The 15,651-nt window shown below is 39.9% G+C and overlaps 1 protein-coding gene across 2 annotated transcripts in view; it reads left to right on the top strand.

The window, feature by feature from the left end:
- The window catches only part of LOC132378331 (chloride channel protein 2-like), a 506,358-nt gene that overhangs the window by 428,073 nt on the left and 62,634 nt on the right, over positions 1–15,651 (top strand). Inside the window, exons 19-20 of one of the 2 annotated variants that reach the window (XM_059945148.1) lie at positions 7,634–7,704; positions 9,468–9,521. In XM_059945148.1, the coding sequence (XP_059801131.1) occupies positions 7,634–7,704; positions 9,468–9,521 (125 nt within the window). The remainder of the gene's footprint in view (positions 1–7,633; positions 7,705–9,467; positions 9,522–15,651) is intronic. The other variant, XM_059945154.1, reaches the window with a different exon arrangement.

Genomic DNA, 15,651 nt, shown 5'->3' with positions numbered 1-15,651 from the left:
TGTGGCAGCAGTGCAATGGAATAGATTTTAAAATTGCCTTTAGTTACAAGAGGAAATATTTCAAAATAAATAAGTAGTGACAAAAGGGAATAAGGTAGTGAGGTAGTGTTCATAGACCGTTCAGAAAATTGATGGTGGAAAGGAAGAAGCTGTTCCTGAAATGTTGAGTGTGTGTCTTCAGGCTCCTGTATGCCCTCCCTAATGATAGTGAGAAGAGGGTATATCCTGGGTGTGGAGGGTCCTTGATGATAGATGCTGCCTTCTTGAGGCATGGTCTTTTGAAGATGTCCTTGATGGTGGGCAAGCTAGTACCCATGATGCATCTGGCTGGGTTCACAAACCTCTGCAGCCTCCATAGTAGATGGTGATTCAACCAATCAGAATTCTCTCCACTGTACATCTGTAGAAATTTGCCAGAGTCTTTAATTAAACATATACTCTGGCGTGTCCTCTTTATAATTACATCAATTCGTTATGCCCAGGATAGATTTTCAGAGATGTTGATACTCAGGAACGTGAAGAAGTTCACTCTTTCCACCGCTGACCCCTCAATTAGGATGGTGTGTGTTCTCCTGACTTGCCCTTCCAGAAGTCTACAATCAATCCTTTGGTCTTACTGATGCTGAGTGCAAGGTTGTTGTTGTTGATCTATCACTCCTGTACACCTCCTTATCACCATCTAAGAGACTACCAACAAAAGTTATGTCATCAGCGAATGTATAGCTGGTGTTTGCACTATGCCTATCTGCGCAGTCGTGACGGTATAAAGAATAGATCAGCAGGCTAATGATGCATCCTTGGGGTGTGCCAGGTTGACCTTCAGTGAGGAGGAGATGTTATTTTCGATCCACACTGACTGTGGTCTTCTGATGAGGAAGTCAAGGATCCTTTAACAGAGGGAGGTACAGAGGCCCAGACTTTGGAGCTTGTTCTAACCAACTGAGAGTATGATTGCTGGTGTTTATTGATTACACTGAACTGTAATCAATAAACAGCAGTTTATCATAGGTATTGTTAATGCCCAGGTGGTCCAAGACCAAGTAGAGAGCCAGTGGAATTGCATCTGCTGCAGAATTAATGTGGCAGGAGGCAGATTGAACTGGATCCAGGTTCTTGCTTTAGGCAGGAGTTAATTCTAGCCATTACTAAACTCTCAAAGCACTTCACAGTAGATCTGAGTGTTACCAGGTGATTGGCCTTGAGACAGCTTATCCTGATTTTCTTGGGAACCATTGATACCCTTTGGAAGCAGGTGGGAACCTCTGACTGCAGCAGTGAGAGGTTGAAGATGTCCTGGAATGCTCTGGCCAGTTGGTTGGCCCAGGTTTTCAGTGCTTTGCCAGGTATACCATCTAGGACTCATGGGCCGGGTACACTGTCGAGGCCTCATGGGCCATGTATACCATTGAGGCCTTGTAGGCCACGTATACTATCAAGGACTGGTGAGCCAGGTACACCGTCGAGGCCTGGTGAGCCAGGTACACCATCAAGGCCTGGTGAGCCAGGTACACCGTCGAGGCCTGGTGAGCCAGGTACACCGTCGAGTCCTGGTGGGCCAGGTACACCGTTGAGGCCTGGTGGGCCACTGCACTTCTGATGAAGGTTTTCTCCCAGTGCTGTTGGAATATTTCTGCAACCTGGAGGCAATCTGCATCTGCTGTTTTATTGCACCAGCTGCCTTTGTTATCCTTGATAGCAGAGATTTTGGTTCTAGGAGATGCTTTTTAAGTGACCTGGGCAAATTACCCCAGTGTATTTTGTAGATGGAATGATGTCTAATTGACAATAGACAATATACAGTAGGTGCAGGAGTAGGCCACTTGGACCTTCTAGCCAGCACCACCATTCACTGTGATCATGGCTGATCATACACAATCAGTACCCTGTTCCTGCCCTCTCCCCATATCCCTTGACCCCGCTATCTATAGGAGCTCTATCTAACTCTCTCTTGAATGCATCCAGAGACTTGGCCTCCACTGCCTTCTGGGGCAGAGCATTCCACATATCCACCACTCTCTGGGTGAAAAAGTTTTTCTGCATCTCAGTTCTAAATGGCCTACCCCTTATTCTTAAACTGTGGCCTCTAGTTCTGGACTCACCCATCAGCAGGAACATGCTTCCTGCCTCCAGTGTGTTCAATCCCTTAATAATCTTATATGTTTCAATCAGATCCCCTCTCATCCTTCTAAATTCTAGTGTATACAAGCCCAGTTGCTCCAATCTTTCAACATATGACAGTCCTGCCATTCCAGGAATTAACCTTGTGAACCTACACTGCACTCCCTCAATAGCAAGAATGTCCTTTCTCAAATTTGGAGACCAAAATTGCACACAATACTCCAGGTGGGGTCTCACCAGGGCCCTGTACAGCTGCAGAAGGACCTCTTTACTCCTATACTCAATTCCTCCTGATATACAGGCCAGTATGCCATTAGCTTTCTTCACTGCCTGCTGTACCTGCATGCTTGCTTTGTTTGACTGATGTATAAGAACACCTAGATCTCGTTGTACTTCCCCTTTTCCTAACTTGACTCCATTTAGATAGTAATCTGCCTTCCTGTTCTTGCCACCAAAGTGGATAACCTCACATTTATCCACATTAAACTGCATCTGCCTTACATTTGCCCACTCACCCAACCTGTCCAAGTCACCCTGCATTCTCATAACATCCTCCTGACATTTCACACTGCCATCCAGCTTTGTGTCATCAGCAAATTTGCTAATGTTACTTTTAATCCCCTCATCTAAATCATTAATGTATATCGTAAACAGCTGCGGTCCCAGCACCGAGCCTTGCGGTACCCCACTGGTCACAGCCTGCCATTCCAAAAGGGACCCATTAATTGCTACTCTTTGTTTCCTGTCAGCCAGCCAATTTTCAATCTATGTCAGTACTCTGCCCCCAATACCATATGCCCTAATTTTGCCCACTAATCTCCTATGTGGGACTTAATCAAAAGCTTTCTGGAAGTCCAGGTACGCTACATCCACTGGCTCTCCCTTGTCCATTTTCATAGTTACATCCTCAAAAAACTCCAGATTAGTCAAGCATGATTTTCCCTTCATAAATCCATGCTGACTCGGACTGATCCTTCTACTGCTATCCAGATGTGTCGTAATTTCCTCTTTTATAATTGACCCCAGCACCTTTCCCACCACTGACGTCAGGCTAACCAGTCTCTAATTATCCTGTTTTCTCTCTCCCTCCTTTCATCAGGTCCCGGGGACTTATCAGCCTTCAGACTCAACAGTCTATCCAACACTTTTTCTTGCCTAATATAAATTTCCTTCAGTTCATCCTTTACCCTAGTTCCTTTGGCCACTATTACATCTGGGTGATTGTTTGTTTCTTCCCTAGTGAAGACAGATCCAAAGTACCTGTTCAACTCGTCTGCCATTTCCTTGTTCCCCATAATAAATTCACCCGTTTCTGTCTTCAATGGCCCAATTTTGGTCTTAACTTTTTTTTTGCTGTTCACATACCTGAAGAAGCTTTTACTATCCTCCTTTATATTCTTGGTTAGTTTACCTTCGTACCTCATTTTTTCTTGGCGTATTGCCTTTTTTGTTATCTTCTGTTTCTCTTTAAAAGCTTCCCAGTCTTCCGGTTTACCACTCATCTTTGCTATGTTATACTTCTTCTCTTTTATTTTTATACTGCCCTTTACTTCCCTCGTCAGCCAAGGCCACCCCTTACTCCCCTTAGGATCTTTCTTCCTCTTTGGAATGAACCAATCCTGCACCTTCTGCATTATTCCCAGAAATACCTGCCATTGTTGTTCCACTGTCTTCCCTGCTAGAGTATTGTTCCATTGAACTTTGGCTAGCTCCTCCCTCATAGCTCCATAGTTCTCTTTGTTCAACTGTAATACTGACTCATCCGATTTTCCCTTCTCCTTCTCAAATTGTAGGTTAAAACATATCATATTATGGTCATTACCTCCTAATGGTTCCTTTACCTCGAGGTCCCTGATCAAATCCGGTTCATTTCACAACACTAAATCTAGAATTGCCTTCTCCCTGGTAGGCTCCAGTACAAGCTGTTCTAAGAATCCATCTCGGAGGCACTCCACAAACTCCCTTTCTTGGGGTCCAGTACCATTCTGATTCTCCCAGTCTACCTGTATGTTGAAATCCCCCATGACAACTGTATCATTACCTTTGCGACATGCCAATTTTAACTCTTCATTCAACTTACACCCTACATCCAGACCGCTGTTTGGGGGCCTGTAGATAACTCCCATTAGGATCTTTCTACCCTTAGAATTTCTCAGTTCTATCCATATTGACTACATCCCCTGATTCTATGTCCCCCCTCGCAAGGGACTGAATATCATTCCTCACCAACAGAGCCACCCCACCCCCTCTTCCAATTGGTCTGTCCTTTCGATAAGATGTATATCCTTGAATATTCATCTCCAGGCCCTGTCCATTTGAACCCATGTCTCTGTTATTCCCACAGCATCGTACTTGCCAATTTCCAACTGAGTATCAAGCTCATCTACTTTATTCCTTATACTTCGTGCATTCATATATAATACTTTTAATTCATTACTCGCCTCTCCTTTCATATCAAATCCTATTTCACTTGGCCATACTGTATGATCTCTTCTTGAGCTTTCTAATCCATTGATTCTGTTGTCCTTTTTAACTTTTCTTATTTTCACTTTCCCTTTAACTCCATCCTTATATTTCCAGTTCATCCCCTCCACCCCAGTACTTAGTTTAAACACATCCGTGTTGCAGTGGCAAACCTGTCTGCCAGAATGCTGGTCCCCCGTCTATTAAGGTGCAACCCGTCCCTTTTGTACAATTCATCCCTACCCCAAAACAGATCCCAGTGGTCCAAGAATGTAAATCCTTGCTTCCTGCACCAGTTCCTCAGCCACACATTCAAATCCATTATCTCCCTGTTCCTGCCCTCTCCAGCACGAGGAACTGGAAGCAAACCAGAGATAATCACCCTGCAAGTCCTGCTTTTCAGCCTTCTTCCGTGTTCTTTGAAGTCCCACTGCAGAATGTCCTTCCTCTTCTTCCCGATGTCATTTGTGCCAACATGCACTACCACTTCCGGCTGTTCACCTTCACCCTTGAGGAATCCCTGTAATCGATCCGTGATGTCCTGGATCCTAGCACCAGGGAGGCAATACACCATCTCGCCTGTTGCCGCAGAAACCCCTTTCCGTACCTCTTGCTATGGAGTCACCTACTACCACGGCTCTTCCTGACGTCTGACTCCTCGGCTCTGCTTCTGCACCAATTTTCGGCTCGCAGACCTGTCAATTACAATTACAAATATAATTGTATTATATTTTATGTATATCTCAATACTGAAGGATATTATCAAATAGATGTGAGAATATAGCATAAGGATGTTCTAAACTATAAATTTATGTTCGTGTTGGCCACTACCTGGAAAAGATAGAGACCAGCACCAATACATATTTGACCAAAAATGCCGGTTTTACTCTGAGTGACTAAATGTGGCAGAATTGCGTTACATGTAGTTTTAATAATAGCTGTTATGTTTTCTGCTTTTCAATTAGATAATCTGCTGTGTTTCTTATTTTTCCTGCATACTTACCAAAAGCTTACAGATGGAAAGTGATTAAAACGTTGCATAATTTGCACATTCAGTCCAGATTACTAACCAAAAATTTTGTAACCATCCAAATGGACTTTGGTAATCTCTAGTTTCATTTTAGTAAGTTACACTCTATATACATAACTGAACGGGTGAAAAATTGATTTAAAAGTCATTCTGGTACTTCTATTGCTTGATTTTGTGAGTGACTGCTCCAAAGTCCTTCCACAATCTCAAGGCACATCAGGAAGAATAATCTTCATTACTGTAAGGAATGGAGCTCCAACAATGCTCAAGCTCTATATTATCCAAGTTAAAGCAACCTGCTTGATTGATATTCCATCCATCACAAGTATTATGTGACATCAGAATATGCCCAACCATAAGTGCATGGCAGTTTCTTGCCCCTGTTCTTTAATGACAACCACCACCATCTTGGGAAAGGGTTGCAGGTTCACATGTAAGTTATGCATTATCAATAATCCTTATCATGGCTGAGTCCAAGTACTAGAACCCCTGGTGTGGATGAAATTTCACTACACTGACCAGAGGTGTTCTAGAAGGTAGGTTCCAACCACTTTCTCAAGAAGTGCTGCCATTGCTGATAATGTCCACATCCTATCAATTCTGTACTTATAATGAAGGAACCCATGTTGTCAGTGCCTGTTTTATCTCTTGAAATTTTACTAACAAGTTTAGAAGCAATAGTTTGTCATATACTTTTTGATTAGGTACATGTATGAGATAAACCATTTTGCCATTATTATTCCTCACCAAATAGCTCAATCTAGCTAATCCAACTTGAATTTTTTTTCCACATCCATGCCTATTTTCTGTTACTAGCAACTAACGTTTCAAATTAATTTTGTCCCAGCTTATTTCCCTTAAATTATCTCCTCCATGAATGAGAACCAGCCTTGATCTTTTCTTTCATGAGTTTAGCCCTTTCTGTCTTTTGACCAGTGTGCAATATTTGCCATTCTCAGTTATTCTGACACCACAGTCCTGCCTTGGGAAGCGTGTAGGGTTTTAATCTAGGCAAAGCTATATCCACCCTTCACTCAGTAACTATCCAGACCAATTCAGTTGTCTCTTTTGAGAACTGTCATTCTTTAATGTATGTATTTCTTAACTATTTTATATTCAAATATTACTTTAGTTCTATAGTAAAGATTGAGATAAAGTACTGATAGCTTTTCTCATAACCATCCTTCCAGTTTGAACGGAGATTACTAACAATGAGAATGTTTACAAATGATCATAATATTGTATACTGTTGCAATGTTAAGTACCCCCACAGTAAACTGAAATCTTTTTTCAATATTTTACTTGTTAAAATTTTACATTATATTCTTGCAAACTTCAAATCATCGTTACTTTGGAACAAGTTAACATGGCTTTGTACATGGCAGTATATTGGAAAGAATGTGAATTTTAGTCCCAATACATGTAGGGTTTTACTTTTTTGTCCTGGGATACAACTTCAAAGGGGAAAATGAAGTCTCTATTCAAATAGAAAGCTGCTACTGAGAATACTGTTTCAAACTTTTAGTTATTTATTTGCTTATTGCTGATCTTAATTTTACCTCTGGCAGCATCAAGCATTGTGGATTCTCCAGGTAGTTAATTATTGTAAATCTCACATTCTGCTTTAATTCTGCTCAGAGTATACTTCACTGCTGTTGATCCTGATTGTAAACTAAAACTATCTGTAAGAATGCATGTTGTCTTCAGCAGTCCCTCTGTGTAGAGGTTACTTGTGTTGAACTGTAAAAGAGAACGCTCAGCCTGATTTCTGCTCCCTGTTAGTATAATCTTTAGTCAGTAATAGCTAGTTTGTGACTCCAGTGAGGTATGGTTGTATGGTATTCTGTGAACAACAGCTGCTTTGAGAACTACTCAGCATTTCAATCACAACAACTGAAGGGTGGATGGGCAGTTAAAATGGAGTGACTTAGTTATCCAACCTGTTATTGAAAATTTAATTATGAAGAAGGTGAATACTGAGAAAACTCAGTGGAATTCTTAATATGAATTTATTTTCTCTAGGTACCCTCGATCAAACAGGAATTGCTTTGAAAAGTCTGTTTTGTGTAAACTCAATGGATGAACCAGGAGAGGTAAGTGGCCCCTTGTTGTTTGTTCAACTCATTTATTCTAATTTTGTGATTATAGTTCAAAGTACATTTACCTTCATCTTTGAAGTGGTGTCAAGTACATCTCTAGGTATCAGGAACAGACTTCATCTGAGAGTCTTTCTCTGAACACTCTGTATTGTTCATAGCGTTGATGAAAATGATTTCCATGGTAACATGAACTTTGGCCAAAGTCTTGTACCTCTCCTCATGTTATAATCTTTGCTCCGCAAGTTATTGCAGTTTCCTTCCTATTTAACCACCTTATAACACAGGCAATAACATTTTACTATCACTTTGCCATTTCTTAAGGAAACCTTTTCAAATGATAATATGAATAATCTCTACACATTTGAATATGTTTGTGTAGTAACATACCAATCAAAGAAAGTAATGGTGCGTGACTGATTCTCAGCAAATCTACAGAAAAATGTTTTTATATCTTATTCAGTTCATGGGATAAGTGATATTAACTGACAGCTTTGCCATCTACCATTTTTCCCTGGAGCATAGAAGAATGAGGGGTAATCTGATGGATGTGTATAAGATCACAAGGGGCATAGATAACATGAATGGTCACAGTTGTTTGCCCAGGACAGAGAAGTCCAAAACCAAAGGGGGTAGATCTAAAGTGACTGGGAAAGATTGAACGGGAAACTGAGGGGCAACATTTTCCACATAGAGGGAGATGGGTATGTGGAACGAACTGTTAAAGGAAGTGGTAGAGGCAGGTACAAATATGATATTTAAAAGACATTCAGACAGGTCCATAAGAGGGATTTCAAGGGACATGGAACTAGTTTTGGTAGAAAACTTGGTTGATAACAACTAGTTGGATCTCAGTTCCTGTTTTGTGCTGTCTAAGTATGATTTCTCAGAGGCTATTGAAACACAAAACATGTAAGGAAGATACTCATTCAAACGTGTTCTATTTTTACCATCTTTTGAAAATTAAAGCTAACTATTCAGAAAGAAGAGAAAAAAGTGGTGTACAAGTTATTCTGAGACAACATAGCCCAAATTTTATGCCAATAGCAAGCTTTCAGATGCACTTTGGATGAATAACATTGTTTCCTTACAAATACTGTGGTAAAGTTGATGGGATTCAAGGAGGCTGCTGTTGAGAGATTGTGATGCCAAAATCACAGGCTAAGAGTTTTTCAGTGAATTAAGTGTGATTTTCATATTGAGTCATGTTGGTCTAAATTCTTCCTGTGCATGAAAGAGTATGGTAAGCAAACTGTTGAAAGTGCTGCGAATTAATCTGTTGCCTTCAAAAATTTACACTGCTTTGCATTGGATCATCGCAGTTGTTGAGTGACAAGTGAAAAGCTTTATTCATTCCTCCACATACAATGTACCGTGCTTTTATTATGTAATAAATCTCTAGCGCTGCTATATTTGTACTATATCTGTCATGTTTCATAAATTGTAGCTGAACAGCTAACGGATCCTATTGTGACACCCTGTCAGATTGTGACATAACCTCCAGTGATGTGAGGCGTCAGCAACTGCATCACTATTAAGTACTTCTGCATTTTTTGGCAAAGTAGAGGATTATTATTATGAAGTAATTTTTAAAATTAACATTAGTAGGTGGAGGACAAAGAAGCATGAAAATTTTAACTGTTAGAGGAAATCATGTTTTGACTGAAAATGTTGCAGCTAATTTTAAGGCAGATGCAAGGCTTCATCCTTGACAGTACTACAAGAGATGTATAACCTGAATTATCCTCTTTCCATCAAAGAATCAGGCAATGTCAGAGCACAGAAAGTCGAAACGTGTACGCATATCTATAGTGGTAAGTGAGGAAATGACATGCGGTCAAACCATTATCATCAATATATAACCGCATTGTCCAATCAAAATTAATACAGATTTCTTTTATTTTGCTCAAAGCATCATGCAAATTCATTTAAATTTTATCCCATGAGCTCAAAAGGGTGATAATTAGACACAGCTGTGCAGTTGAACAGCAATATTGTCTCATACGACCAGAGGCCCTTATAGAGTTAATGCTACACAATTGAAAATTTTGTTTCATCTGCAGAACTTGTTATAAAATGGTGACTGCAATTCTTCAAAGAAATTATAACACATTCATATACATGTGACTGATACGTTTACTAAAAATAAATTAGAATATTTAAACAATTTCCCTAGAGTTCAATGCAAATATGCTCTGTTTTGGGAAATTTAAATGAACTAGTTACCTTTTTTAATCAAGTTTTTGAATGAATCTAGTATTTGTTAAAGAAAGGAAAATGTTAAACTTTCCTAAATCTAAGAGAGAAAACTACGAATACTGCAAAACATGGCACAGTGCCTGAGAATGTCAATTAATTACAAACCCAAAGGTAACAGGGATTATAGATCATTGTCATACTGTTGAGTTGATTGTCAGGTTGCTAATCTACATCAGCCCAGAGATAATGACGTGTTACACATTTCAACAGCCATCAAACAGGCTAGCCAGCCCTTCTGAGGGGTCCTAATTGAAAAGAATGTTAGTGTCTTCTGTAATTCTCTTTAGATCTCATGGGATAACTTTTTCAATAAGTACTTATACACATGAAAATCATGTCCGTTCTGAGGTACTTGCTGCAGCACTGCAACAATATTTTGTCAAGAGGAGTGATGCTGTTCAGCCAGTAAGGCTATGAAAAATAATTATCTTTGGCTGAACTCGGACTGTGGCAGCATCAGCACTGAGATAACTGTTGTCCTCAGTAGAGCTGCCTTTTGAAAATGCTGATGCTTTCACGTTAAATGAGCAAGCAACCAATCAATGTTGAGCAAATCCATTCAATTCAAAGGATGACCCATTTTGACAATGACTGATTTGTCAGTTGTTTGATCTGATTTGTACTTGATTCTTTTTTTCTCTAAATCATATTTACACAATTACTAACCTGTTTTGATTCTATTTGGCTGTGATGAAAGAAATCATTCAGAATTCACATTTTCTGCACATTGACAAAATTCACATGTTCTGCACATTGACGAACTGTTGGTGCTCTTTCTTGTATTGCTTTCCCGTCGCCATCTCCCACCACCATGCTTTGCCTTGTGGCACGGGAACAGAATTGTCTAGTTTGTTGATGCGTCCATTCTTTGATAGACCACTGCGTATATGTCATGGCAATCAGATTTGTCCATTTTAACTTGCTGTATTTCACCTCTTACAGTGAACTACTTCAATAGTGCACAATGCTCCAAGTAATAAACTACTAACAGCTGACAGAGTTTGGCTATGTTGGAGTTGAGTTCTGATCTCAGCTGCAACTGTTAGGTGTTGTTATACTTGCAGTATGTTTCTGGGTACCGGCCTTTGTCTGGTCTGTGACTTCATATGCGACTGATGAGTATCAAGAAAATGCAAATAAAATAGAAATGCTATCGATACTCAGCAGGTCAGCAGAGGGAGAAACTATTAATGTTTCAGGTCCAAAAGCAAGAAGCAAGTTTTAAAATGCAGAGAAAAGTTGGGGCTAGGGAGAGAACAGAAAGCAGGGCCTCTGATGTGCCAGAGGACAGAAGAAATTAAATGACTGGAAGGTGGCATAAACTGATAAAGGATTAGTGAGTAAATGAAGGGCAGTGCTGAATTCATACTGAATGATGGCTGTACTGCTACTGGAAAGTACTTACTCATGAAAAGCAGTTTGGTGAGTTGAGAAAGCTGCAATGTAGAGTTGAAGAGATGATATCATCTACAGGAGAAATTGTATATCCGTAGTGATTCTGTGATCACATACTCCTCGCTGGGAAATTAAAATGCAGTGACTTGAATTCAGTGCTGCAGAGATCAAGCTATTAAGTGTGGCTTCCTGACAGAGGACTCAATTTCCTCACTGGCAGACCCCATTTGGTTTGGATTAGCAACAACTTCCAGGCTCAGCATCAGTACAGGTGCACGTAAGGTTCTGTGCTTAGCCCCATGCTGTATCTAACTTATGCCTATGTTTGTGTGGCTAAGTACAGCTCTAATGCCACCTTTAAGTTGTGCAGATAACAGTACTGTTGTTAACCAAATCAAAGGCAGTGATGAATCGGCATATAGGAGGGATATTGGAAGTGGTTGAGTGGCGCCACAAAAGGAACCTCTCATTCAACATCAGCGAAACCAAAGAGCTGATATCATCTACAGGAGGAAGATTCTCAGGTCCATGAACCAGTCGTCATTAGGAGATCAGAGGTGGAGAGGGCCAATAGCATTAAATTCCTTGGCAACTGCACATCAGAGGATTTGTCCTGAGTCCAGCACGCAAGTGCCATCACAAAGAAGGCACAGCAGTGCCTTGACTTTCCTAGAAGTCTGCATAGATTTGGTAGGTCTCCAAAACCTTTGACTAATTTATGTAGATACACAGTGGAGAGAGAGTATCCTAACTGGTTACATTGCAGTCTGGTATGGAAACACCAAAGCCAGGAATGGAAACATGCAGTAAGTGGTGGATACAGCCCAGTGCATCACAGGCAAAGACCTCTTTATCATTGAGTACATTTACATGGAGCACTGCCAGAAGAAAGTAGAATCCATCATCAACAAACCCCACTGTCCAGGCCATGCCCTCTTACTACTGCCACCAGACAGAAGGTCCCACACCACCAGGTTCAGGAATAGTTAATACCCTACAACCGTCAGGCTCCTGAACCAATGTGAAGAACTTCATTCACCACAATTCTGAACTGAATCTATGACCTACAGACTCATTTTCAAGAAATCTTTACAACTCCTGTTCTAGGTATTTTTTTATTGTCTTTTACACATTGGTAGTTGTCCGTCTTCATTTAGGTATAGTTTTTCATAAATTCCATTGCATTTATTTTCCCGTAAATGCCTGCAAGAAAATGAATCTCAAGGTAGTATATGGAAACATTTCCATACTTTGACAATACATTTTCTTTGATTTTTAACTTGGCGCCAGGACACAGCATCTTTAGTAGGGATAAAATAAAAGTATTAAAAGTTTAAAAGTGTGTAAAAGCTGAACCATCTACTAGAATACAGGACAGATTGTAGTTAATAAAGTTAAATCAAAAGGATATTTGGTGAATATTTGTGAAAGGACATCTGTTGCAAAGTTAGTACCATTGCGAACAGATGAGGCTTTCTTGCACTGCTGTCTGGTTTTACAGTGAGCTCAAAGAGTCTTGTCACAAAAAAAATTGTGCTGCTCATCATTTGGATTTTGTTTCATATTACGAACACACAGTAACATTTGGTTGCTGTCTGCACCATGTAGGGGTGAAGTTCATGCTGACACAATTGAATTTCTAAGCTATATTGACTGTATAAGTTGTATATCTTACTATACATACTATTTATTGCAAATTAATATAATTTGCACCTTGTGGATTCAGACGGGGACATAACGGAAAGATTTTCACTCCTCACTTATGTGAAGAATGTAAGAAATAAAATCAATTCAATTTAAGTTGTGTGGAATTGAATGGAAGGCTAGGTGTGGAAAATTGACGTGTCTGGTTGAAATTTGAAGGCTAATAGCACCTTTTAAAGGAGGTATTTGCTGTGGCTGAAATTGAAGAGTAAACTGCTGGATTGGACCCTGAGGTACTCTCCTACCACTGGGAGAACCTGGGTAAAAATCAACCACATACTGAAGCAGTATAGGCTTGAATAAACCTGCTGCTTATTTCTTTTCCCATTTAAATATGGTCTAATGTAAACCAAATTGCTGTACAAAAATTTCTGAAGTTTTTCATTTGGCATTAGCATTCCTTTAATCAGTTGAGGGGGAGACCTATGAGGTACACTGGAAGGCGAGTGGGTAAATGCTGGTAATGGAAACTGTGAGGTTTCGAGGTCTTGGGAGGGTAGCTCGAGTGAATGATCCGAGGAAGATGTTCTGGCTGCCCATGGTTCTGCTGTTTGAGTTAGGAGTGAACCTGCATTTCAACTGCACCCAATAAAATGTAGAGGCAGCGCCTCTAATTTCTTAGAAGTTTGCAAAGATTCAGCATGACATGTAAAACTTTGACAAATTTTTATAGATGAGCAGTGGAGAGTAGATTGATTGGTTGCATCATGACCTGGTATGGAAACACCAATGCCTTGAACAGAAAATCCTACAAAAGGTAAGGGATATGGCCTCACCCATCACGGGTAAAGTCCTCCTCACCAATGAGCACACGTACATGAAGGCCTGCCATAGGAAAGCAGCACCCATCATCAAGGACCCCTACCACCCAGACTGTACTCTCTTTTCACTGCTGCCATCAAGGAGAAAGTACCAGAGCATCAGGATCTACACTACCAGGTTCAGCAACAGTTACTACCCCTTAAGCATCAGGCTCCTGAACCGGAAGGGATAACTTCACTCAACTTCATTTGCCCCATCATTGAAATGTTCTCATAACCTATGGACTTCTCTTTCAAGAACTCTTTATCTCATGTTTTTGATATTTATTGCTTATTTATTTATTATTGTGATTATTACTTTTTTTTTTCTTTTTTTATTTGCAGTTTATTATCCTTTGCTCACTGAGGGGCAAACCTGGTGGGGGCAAACTTTCACTAATTCTATTGTTTTTCTTATATTTTCCGTGAATGCCCAAAGAAAACGAATCTCAGGGTTGGATGTGGTGACATATATGTACTTTGATAATAAATTTACTTAGAACTTTTGTTTCACTTATCTCTTCACCTTATCCCTCCTCCTAACTGTTCTGACTTTCTACCTTCACCCTCAAAGGCAAGAAATAGGAATTAGCTATTTCTGCTCCTGATTAGGTCCAGGCGTTCTCTTGGAAATCAAAATTTATTTCTAGAATGAAAGATAAAGCCCACGCATGTGCTAGATGGTTAAAGAAGGTGTTCCCAACTTCCTGGGTTTCATTGGATCACATTGTTTCCTAGTTGCAGAGGAGGGTAATCTCGACAGCACGTTCTAAACTATCAGACTGATAATGGCAACAAGTTTGGAAAATAGTATATGCATAAATAAAATTCTGGTATTAGTACAATCTGTTATACCTTTGCAACTTTAGATTGGGTTGGCTTCCTCAGTTCTGTTCAAGTATTTTCTCTTTTCTGTAGTAATAATGATTTTAGTCCATCTGTTTGATAGGAGTAGCCCTGCAGCATAGGGATTTACAAGGTCAGCTACAGAAATAGCTCCTGAATCATGGTTAAACACTAGGAATATTCAGAACCCAAAATGATGTGGGATTTCACTGCATTTCTCTCAAATCAAAAGTGAAGTGCAGAAGATATAAGCTGACTGCTTGTAAATGCCCTGGGGCAAGGTGTTTCCAGGGGAAAATAGCAAAATCTGTACTGAATTATTTAAGTATAAGTTGTTATTATTGTCAACTGTAATTATAGTTGACTCTGTACCTGAAAAATATAATTGAAAGAAATCATTATACATATATATAGTTTTCATATTTTATTGTTTTACAACATTGAATCCCAGTGGATTTCATTTGGCTTCTTTGACACTAGTCAACAGAAAAAGACTTTTGTATCAAAGTGAAAACAGATTTCTACAAAGTGATTTAAATTAATTACAAATATAAACACAAAATAATTGATTGCATAAGTACTTACCCCCTTCAAATCAGTATTTAGTAGATGTACCTTTGGCAGCAATTACAGACTTGAATCTCTTTGGATAGGTCTCTATCAACTTTGCACATTTGGATGCTCAATTTTTCCCCGTAATTCGTTACAAAACTGTTCAAGCTCTGTTAGGTTGCATGGGATCATGAGTGAACAGCCCTTTTCAAGTCCAGCCACAAATTCTCAATTGGACTGAGGTCTGGACTCTGTCTTGGCCATTCCAGGACATTAGCTATGTTGTTTTTAAGCAACTCCTGTGTAGTTTTGGCTTTATGCTTGGCGTCATTGTCTTTCTGGAAAACAAATCTCCCAAGTCACAGTTCTCTTGCAGACTGCATCAGGT

The sequence above is a fragment of the Hypanus sabinus genome, chromosome 2 (genome assembly GCF_030144855.1).
Source record: "Hypanus sabinus isolate sHypSab1 chromosome 2, sHypSab1.hap1, whole genome shotgun sequence".
In the NCBI taxonomy this organism is placed as follows: domain Eukaryota; kingdom Metazoa; phylum Chordata; class Chondrichthyes; order Myliobatiformes; family Dasyatidae; genus Hypanus; species Hypanus sabinus.
The sequence above is the reverse complement of the archived record's forward strand: the minus strand, read 5'-3'. Positions and strand labels throughout refer to the sequence as shown.